Source organism: Filicampus tigris, chromosome 1 (assembly GCF_054856515.1).
Source record: "Filicampus tigris isolate MCC_2025a chromosome 1, RoL_Ftig_1.0, whole genome shotgun sequence".
Lineage (NCBI taxonomy): Eukaryota > Metazoa > Chordata > Actinopteri > Syngnathiformes > Syngnathidae > Filicampus > Filicampus tigris.
Window position 1 is genome coordinate 12,954,157 of NC_141217.1, and position 9,697 is coordinate 12,963,853.

A 9,697-nucleotide genomic window follows, 5' to 3' on the forward strand; every position below is an offset into this window, starting at 1 on the left:
TTGTAGCGATTCCCACCCTGGCTGCAAATCCCCTCAGAGTGACTTGATTGTAGCTAACGTGGCGTCCACTCTGTGTTGTCCGTCTATCCATCTTCAAGCTGTTCCCAGTCGCCTTGCAGACGCTAACCAGGAAGATTGTGCAGTCGCGTGCAAACAGCACGCTGGTGGCTGTCTTCACCGTCCTCCTCCTCTTCATCGCTTCCTTCGCTAACATGGTACGCTTTGGCAGTCTCAAATCATGTAACAGGTTTGACTCATTATTGATTAATTACTGTAGACATGTCCTTTATGGGGAAGCACGGTGGACGGGTGGTTTGCATGTCGGCCTCGCAGTTCTCGGCTCTGGCAGAGGGGCACACACGCCTTCTGTCCATGTGCATGGTGTCCCTTTGCTTGCGTGACTTCTTTCAGGGTACTCCAGCAAACATAAGTTAACGTCATTGAAGGCTCTAAATTGTCCATAGATGTGAGTAGTTGTCTGCCTAAATGTGCCCTGCAATTAGATGGTGAGCAATCCAAGGTGTAACCCGCCTCTCATTGTTAGTTAGAAATTGTGGAACCTTGTTGCAATTTCAAGAGTCCCAATCAATTCCTCAGTCAAGTTTCCAAATCGTCACCTTCCTAAAATAATGGCCGAAGTGGCAGGAAACACGGAAAACTGAATCAAATTTTGATCTGATGACATTTAGAATTTTATGTCAGAGATGGAATTGAATGATCTGTTTAATTAAGGATGTCGCCGATTTTAGCAGAGGTGGCCACTGGCCACTGAGGAGATGTTTAAGGCCCCAAGGTAATTATTGGTCAAAATATGACTTAGGCCATTATTTTAAGAAGGTCGTGAAATATTACTGCAAGAACCCACAAAAACCCAGCTGCATTGAACGCTAACAAGTGGATCTCCTGTATTTACTTAGTAGAGACATTTCAATCAATTAGACACGTTTTATTCAAGTGGAGGGCATGAGAGGAAATGGGACAAACGCAGCAAAGTGAAGCATGTAGCGTGTTGTAGCTGGAAAGTGTCAACGGTTGGTACCATGCAGTGGAAAAGTGTGTGTGTGTGTGTGTGTGTGTGTGTGTGTGGGGCGGGGTCTGTCTGACTTGCCTCTTGTAAAAAGAGAACTTGTGCACATTTTCCAAAAGTAACAATATTATCTCTAAAGCCCCAAGATGAATGTTTTCCCCATCTTGTTTTGCCACCGGGTTGCCCAGCAACTTGATACACCAGGATCCCATTGTGTATGAGTTTGTGTGCAGAAGTGTTCTTTGTGTGTTTTTGTGTCCGCGTGTGGTGAAGCTTTTATCTGCCACATATAAGCCTTGTGTAAAAAGCCACCTTGTGCTCTTTGAGTGGTATCTCTTGACCTATTGCTGATGTTAAATTCCTGGCGTTCTAGTTTACCTGCAGCAGAACGGAAGTGATGGACTGCGTGGCCGAGGAGCAGCGGAACGCGACGGTGACGCTCTGTCTGCTGCACAACCTCACCAAGACGGCAAAGGACGGCATGACTGTGTGTTCCGGCCAGGTCGTACCCTGCCCTTTCCCTCAGGTGGGTCTCATAGTTGTTGATGTGAAATAAAATACATTAATACATGACATAACTCTGTACATTATTAAGGATGTTTGGTAGTCAAACAAATGTTTATGTTTGACAATGTTTACATTGCGCTTGTAATTTCCCTTGGAGGGCAATAATGTCTATAAAAACATTAACATAATCTAAATGTATACTCGTTGCCGTCTCAATCAACAAAAACCGACATATGACACAGTGTTGCTTTAATAAGAAGACACGATACATGTTTTTGAGACAAATACGCACTTCAATTCGATACTTCTAATTTATTTTTCCAAGCCGCGAGGGCGGCAACATAAGGATGAAAGAGCTGCGGGTTGCCGACCCCAGCACTAGCAACACCTGGCAACAACCCTCATGTAACCACCCCCAGGGGGCACACCTTAAAACAGACATAAATAGCGGAAACTCCAAACCTACAATAAAGATTTTGGATTGAAGGGGAAATGTCTTCAATGATCAAGAAGAGTCCAGTTGCCGCCATTCTTCTTCTGGGGATTTGCTACGTTTGCGTCACTGACCGGTTGCCCTACTGCAGTATTTCAGCTACAGCGTGCTGCTGACCCTGCTGGTCTGCTCGGTGTTCCTTCACATCAGCAGCATTGGGAAGTTAGCGCTTATGCTGCTCATCGAGCTCGTCTTCGTCCTGCTGGTGGAGTGGCCTCAGGTGGTCCTGTTCGACAACGCCGACCTGCTGGTCAAAGCCAACACGCTGTAAGTCAACACTCTCTGTGTATCATTTGTTTGAAAATCCAGAAATGAAAAAGTGATTTTCTCCTTTGTATTGTAATCTAAGATTTTTTTTAAATGATGGATTTTTCATTTTTCTATTGGGTCACTAATCAAAAATACAAGCCAAGGGACTGGGCTTGATTTGATTGAATTTAATTGGTCGGATTTATGTGACTCCGATTTTTGGTGTGTTAGCCTCCGCAACACGCTGTAAGTTACTAATCTCGATCCTTGCTACTTTGTTTACGTTAGCTCCTCCCACCACAAATTTGAAACACAGACTAATTGAAATGGGTACATTTCTAATATAACTCTGGCTAGAGTGACCAGATCCAAACTCAGCAGATGTGGGACAGGGAGGATGCTTGAGGGGGACAATGTGGGACGCAGCTGACACTTGCGACGGACACCAAAAAATGCATCTGACACAGCTTGTCAACTGTTCAGTAAAATATAATATAATAAACTGTAACAAAATAACAATTGTAGATCTACACATAAAAACACAGAACACAGAATTGCAGTTGAAATTATCTGAAGTTACAAAAATACAACACAAATTGCTAGTAAAAAGGTCAATCTCTGAGACATTAATATCAATAGGACAGGGGCGGAGCCAGAACGTGGCGAATGGGTGGGCCAGGAAAAATCAGGGTGGGCCTGAATATTTCTCGCACTGAGCACAATCCTCCTATCCGACACATCGTATATTCAAATAAAATGACAAACTGAATAATATGAAGTTCAGATCCTCCTTAGACAACCACAATTATACCATTCTTAATATTCAAAACAATAAAAAAAAAATTAAAAATACACAACGAAACACAAATTCAAAAATAATTTCATAATAATTTACAAAAAATTTAAAAAAAAAAAATTTTTTTCATGAATCTCACTGGGTGGGAAGTCGGGTCAATCTCGGTTGGCCTGTGCACACACAGGCCCACCCATAGCTCCACCCTTAAAGGCTGAAATTAGTCAGTCTCATCATATCTTGAGATGGATACACTTTAACAATAGTCACACTCACACAATAGAACCATGTCAAATCTCAGGTCAACATGTAGAGCATGAAGTGCAGTAACAATTTACTACAGTAACAAAGACAATCCAAACAAAGACAGGCTACTGCAACTACTGCAATTCAAATTATTTTCAAATTAAACAGCCACAGCAAAAAAATGAAAATAAAACAGGAAGTATGTCAAAAATAGTCAGGAGAGAACAATACTGTAACTACAATCAATTCAGTTGTAAACAAACGTGTCCACCATAGCAGCACTTCCAGAAGCAAGGAAAGCACTGATGAAACACTTTCGGTTATGTCCATCACAACTCAAGTCTTTCAGTTTTCTCCATAACAGCAACAGCAGCCACAACGTTCACAGAAAGCTTAATCTGACTTTGTCTGGCTTCACCCACGGACAATGAGTTCCCAGACCTTGTTGTAACTGCATTTCATTTCTTACTTTCCTTAGAGCCCTCCAATTTCATGAATCCATCACAAATTTCTGGAACGCGTCGCTAAAATGTTTGTTTTTGGTAGGCGTATCTTTGAAAACAACCCCCCCCCCACACACACACACACACACACAGCCCGAGACCCACCCCCTTAATAGCCTCCACCGTGTGTTGTCTGCTCTCCTCGCACAGGCGTTTAATAAAAATCAAGATTTTAGACGCACGTTTGAAAATCGGTGCCTGCAGGACAGCGAGTCAATTTGCGTGGCGCATCAAAAATCATTCAAATGCGAGACAGTCCTGCGCAAATCGGGACATATGGTCACCCTAACTGTAACTGTGGCACTATTAAAAACTAACAAACAAATTAAACACCTGTAGAAAAATCACTTGCGTAGAATGCAAAAACAGTACACAATCATCAAAATTGTCTTTTCGGGGACATGCATTTGACATCTTTAGATCCTAATGGGTAGTGACCATGAACCAGTGAAATTAAAACATATTTTAAAATTCCACACTGCTCAAAAAAAGCAGACTGATCTAAATATTTAGTATTTTATAGGTATTATTTTTGGACACATATTTGCAGTGGTGTGGTTAGCGGTTCTGCCTCACAAATTCAAATCCAGGCTCTGGCCTTCCTTTGTTCCAAGTTCTCTCTGAAAGCATGCTTGTGTTTTTGTTTTTGTTTTTGTTTTTTTCCAGGCCTGCTTTCAATGCAACAGCAGAACAGTGGTAAGTTGACTTGTCGTTTAGGTTTCATGCCTCTCTTGACTCTGATGATGACCTTTTGGTCTGGCCTCAGCCTGGAGAGTGTGACCAAAGTGCCCCTGAAGGTCATGACCCCCGTCATCCTCACCGTCTTTGTGCTGGCGCTGTACTTGCACGGCCAGCAGGTGGAGTCCACCGCACGCCTCGACTTCCTCTGGAAGCTGCAGGTAAATGCAGGAAATGCGCTGAATGCTTGAAAACTGCTTGAAAATCATCAGAAGTGGAAAAACACATACTCACACTCTAGATACTACATACTTGTGTAAAAAAAAGAATCTGATAAAAAAAACAAATAGAAGTATCCATTTAACTCTGAAATGTTCTTCAGTACAAAAGTAAAAACTTCCTATTATAATGAATATATAAATAATATAATAAATAATGCCCGATTGATAACTTGTTATAATGAAAAAATAAGATTCTTAACACAAAATGATTTCCCTCTTTAATTTATTCTAACAGTGTTTGTAAACAAAACAAAACAACATTGCTAAATTAGCTAATGATAACTACACCATATCTATGTGTTTTGTTTTAATTAAACAGAGAATTTTTGAACACCAGAATCCAGTGGTTTCACCATTAATTGTTCTTGTATTGACAACATTTTAAAAATTCTCTTGAAAAAGTCCAAGGATGGGGAATATCTTGCACCTTGAATGCTGCCTGGTTCACGTTCCTCCATGATGTCGCTGCGGTCTCTGTTTTTTTCCGCCTCATAGGGCACTGCTGAGCACTGCTGATGAATACCAAAATGAAAATGTACTAAACCCAATGACCAATAAAAAAATAGCAGAAAATTATGGTGGTGGTAGGCACCATGACAAAAAGGATATGCCAAGGGAAAATGTGTTCAAAGATTGAGAAGTGAAACAATGAGGTTAGCCAGGAAGATGCAGAAACTAACAGAAATAAAAAAAAATAAAACCATAAGTGTCGATCACAAAGTGGATTAAAACCGGGAGCGAGACAGGATGCAGCACAGCAAACGGCACTAAACAAGTTGCTAATCTTCTGCTGTCTTCCACACCAAACTTGCTCTTTGTGCTTTCAAGCATGGCATCTTGAGACCTTTTTGTGATGAGCCAGCCTACAAAATTTCAAATTGTGAAGTGAAATCATCACTGTGGGCGTGCTCCCTCATAAACTGCAGTATGCAAATGGAAAGTAAACACCGTGGCCTTGCCCCCCCACACCCCACACCCCCCCCGCCTCAGGCTACCGAGGAGAAGGAAGAGATGGAGGAGCTGCAGGCGTACAACCGCCGCTTGCTTCACAACATACTGCCCAAAGACGTCGCCGCCCACTTCTTGGCTCGCGAGCGGCGCAACGACGAGTTGTACTACCAGTCGTGCGAGTGCGTGGCCGTCATGTTTGCCTCCATCTGCAACTTCTCTGAATTCTACGTGGAGCTGGAGGGCAACAACGAGGGAGTGGAGTGTCTCCGGCTGCTCAATGAGATCATCGCCGATTTTGATGAGGTGAATTGCAAGTTTTTCTAGTTAAAGGGGAAGTCAACCCAAACAAATGTTTTTCAAAAATATATTCTTCGCAAGCCAACAACAAGGCATTCTGATAGATATTGCGTTCGTGGGATAAGAGTTAATCCACTCGTTTTTAGCCATCTCCGGGGGCGGCCATTTTGTCACTTCTGTCGACTGAAAATGACATCACAACTACTCAGGGCTCAGGTAACGACCAATCACGGCTGGACTGTTTTCTGAAACTGAGATGTGATTGGTCGTTATCTTGAGCCCTGTGGCCACTGTGATGTGATTGGTTCAAATCCATTTGTAGCTTTCTATAGTTCATATGGTCTCACTTTATCGCACAGGTGTCACACTCAAGGTCCAGCCAGGGTCCAGATCCGGCCCACCACATCATTTTATGTGGCCCGCGAAAGCAAATTGTGTCAACTTGCACGATCCTTGCTAAAATCTGTACCAAAATTTCTAACTGTCATGTGTAATAAATGATAACTTTGAGATTTTGCAAGATTTTTTTTTGTTACCCTTTTTACAGGAACTTCGCCAATAAATGAGCAAACTATCATCCTTTATTTCTCATTTCAGAACTAGTAATCCATTAATTTGTAATAACAGTAACGATGAGACAATGAAACATTTATTTGGTTCCATTGTCATCTTGGCCTTCTGAGGGAAGCCGTAACTACAAAGTGTGACGTGACAAAAATGAGTCTGACACCCCTGCTTTACTGAGACTGGGTCTGGAATGGTTGAACTACAGTATACAGTATGAAGTGTTGCGGTATTTGTCCTCCTCTGCGGTTTGTGTGGTCTCATCTCGTCTTCTTTCCCAGATCATCAGTGAGGAGAGATTCCGTCAGCTGGAGAAAATCAAAACCATCGGTTCCACTTACATGGCCGCCTCGGGCCTCAACGTGTCCAGCTATGACCGAGAAGGTCGCTCGCACATCCTAGCGATGGCCGACTACGCCATGAGGCTCAGGGAGCAGATGAAATACATCAACGAGCACTCGTTCAACAATTTCCAGATGAAGATAGGTAAGATTTTGCTCCCTGTTGATATTACAGCTTTGCTTTTGCCATTTGCTTTGCTCCGGCTTTTTGGCAGTAGGAACGTTTTTTATTGAATTGTACGTGTGTGACGAATTGTGGTCCTCAGGGCTGAACATGGGACCAGTGGTGGCCGGGGTGATTGGAGCCAGGAAGCCCCAATATGATATCTGGGGGAACACGGTCAACGTGGCTAGTCGAATGGACAGCACCGGAGTACCAGACTACATTCAGGTAACACACACACTTGTAGATACACATGCCGTGAAGTTTACAAATGCCAGAGGAAGTGGGTGTGGTGTTAATCCTACTTTTAAAAAAAAGTCCATCTTGCTCACATGGTGTTTACATCCATTCAAAAAGTTTGGTGTCCTTTTATTTAAAGGGAAGTCAACCCAAACATATTTTTTTTCAAGTGTTGTTTTTTTAACCACCAAGTTGATTGGTAGCTGATTTTGAAATCACTGATAGTTGTTGTTTTTTTTTCAGGGAGGCGTTTCTGATACAAATGATCAAATGATGGCTTTAAAAAAGAAAAATATGATATAGATGAACTGTGATTAAGTGGCTGTTGACTCTAGTATTGTATTGTAGTGGTAGACTTAGTGGGCATGTTGTGTTGTGCCATTTCTTTCAAGACCTTCTCATAAGATCTTCCACACTGAATTTTTTTGGGTTGAATTTACTCAATTTTATTTCGTCAAGCGGTACCACAAAATCAAATCATCTGGATCCAGATACATTTAAGTATATGAAAAGTCTACATGAAAAATGTATCTGGATCAAGATGATGACATCTACGGTACTTAAAAAATGTATCAAGTGACACGTGACAAAATAAAGCTGAGTAAAGTCAACACACCATTTTTTTTTTTTGCATCAGGTGATTTTGACGTGTAAACGGTTCTCCCCGATGGTGGTGTCACATGTGTTGCGGATCCTTTGCTAGGTGACCACGGACCTCTACCATGTGCTGGCCAACAACGGCTACCAGCTGGACTGCAGAGGACTGGTCAAGGTGAAGGGCAAAGGCGAAATGACCACTTACTTCCTGACCAGTGGCCCCGCCAGCAGTTAGCCATGGACCCCCAAACCACCCCACAGGGTTGACAAATGCTGTTAAGTGTCATGTCCCCTCCACCACCCACCCACAGGATTTTGATGGTGGTGTTTGAAGGCTTTTTTTTTTTTTTTTTTTTGCACAAGCGAGCACAAAGCCCAGTTGCCTTAGGACAGGAGTGTGCTTGTTTTGTATGAGCTGTACAAGTATTTTCTCTGGACTCTTAATTTATTTTTTTTTTTTCCCTTTGGTGCAGATGGATTTTTAGTGATGTACAGTACAAAGGATAAGCTACACATATGTATGCATTATGAAGGAGGAATACGACCAAAGAACAACACTGAGACTCTGTCCCAAGTACGCTCATTTAATCGGGTTTGTGTGGTCAAGTCACTGAGGGACACTCACACATACGCGCGTATCTTCAGGTGGACTAAATCACCACAGATAATGAGCGCAAACTTTATGCTTGCCTTGTGTGTGCCTGTGTGTGTACATGTGAGTGAGTGAAACAAACTGCTGAACATTTCCTACAAAGAGGCAAACTGTAACTTTTCACTGTGACTTTTTTCAATACGCGACGATGCTTTATTGTTTGCATGGTTTGTATTCCTCGCCAGACTGCTGGCGATTGCAAGAGAATCATGTCCACTTTGACGGCAATGTCATTCCAAGCAAAAATATCTCAAAGTCAACTTAAAAGTCTATTTTTTAAGACCATTTAGGACAGAGCGCTTATGCAGGGACTTTCTTTGCCTTGTTGAGAACCAGTTGCAATGGACCAATTTTCCAAGCAGACTTGTTTTCGTCACCCCTCAACCAGTCTGTCGAATGTATGTCAGAACAAAAGTGAAATGACCACTGAAGGACACGCGCCACTTTGGGATTCCCGTTTGCTGCAAATGAAAACAGTGTACAGGACTTGTGCTGTACATGCACTGCAGTGTTTTTAGGAGCTGACTTTTCCATGAAGGTCCACAATATTTATGCCTTAAAAGGTGACGCCTTTGCCTGAAAAGTCAACCAAATACCCCACAGTCATTGTTTCTTCAATAGGACGGCAGCAAATGATTCTTTGTTTTTGCCTTGTGTGTCCCTTTCCTGTCTGTTGATGCACTTCTACAGCACGGCTGTAGTCTCTATTTTACAAAATAAAAGAAAATTGTCCAACTGCTTCTGTGACATGCTGCATGTGGCACACGCTCCATTTGAATGCGGCTCAGATTCAGCAACTTGAGAACGCCTTCCTCTTCTCCTTTCCCCACCAAATAAATCCATCTACAGTTTCAGGAGGGCCATGCAATGGAGAATGTGTAATTGCTTGCACATGAATAATGCATTTCTGTCCAGCCAGTGGCAATGTTCTCACATCACTCCATGCTGAAGTGAACATTAATTAAGCCTCATAAATTCCTGCTAATCCCTTGTGAAAAGTCCCCCTTGGTACTAGATCACCATACAGAGTTGGCAAAGTGATGTGCACAACAAAACAGTGGATTTGTAAGACCGCTCTTTGGCTTTTTTGACATTCGATAACGCCTTTGCCACTT

General features: G+C 42.4%; 1 protein-coding gene across 1 annotated transcript in view; it reads left to right on the top strand.

The window, feature by feature from the left end:
* LOC147152819 (adenylate cyclase type 6-like) overlaps positions 1-9,321 on the top strand; it is a 56,033-nt gene extending 46,712 nt beyond the window's left edge. Inside the window, exons 15-23 of the mRNA XM_086027753.1 lie at positions 99-215; positions 1,401-1,553; positions 2,119-2,294; positions 4,485-4,514; positions 4,585-4,717; positions 5,768-6,031; positions 6,871-7,075; positions 7,197-7,321; positions 8,037-9,321. Of these exons, the coding sequence (XP_085883879.1) occupies positions 99-215; positions 1,401-1,553; positions 2,119-2,294; positions 4,485-4,514; positions 4,585-4,717; positions 5,768-6,031; positions 6,871-7,075; positions 7,197-7,321; positions 8,037-8,165 (1,332 nt within the window). The 3' untranslated portion in view covers positions 8,166-9,321. The remainder of the gene's footprint in view (positions 1-98; positions 216-1,400; positions 1,554-2,118; positions 2,295-4,484; positions 4,515-4,584; positions 4,718-5,767; positions 6,032-6,870; positions 7,076-7,196; positions 7,322-8,036) is intronic.
* Positions 9,322-9,697: the final 376 nt, after the last annotated feature.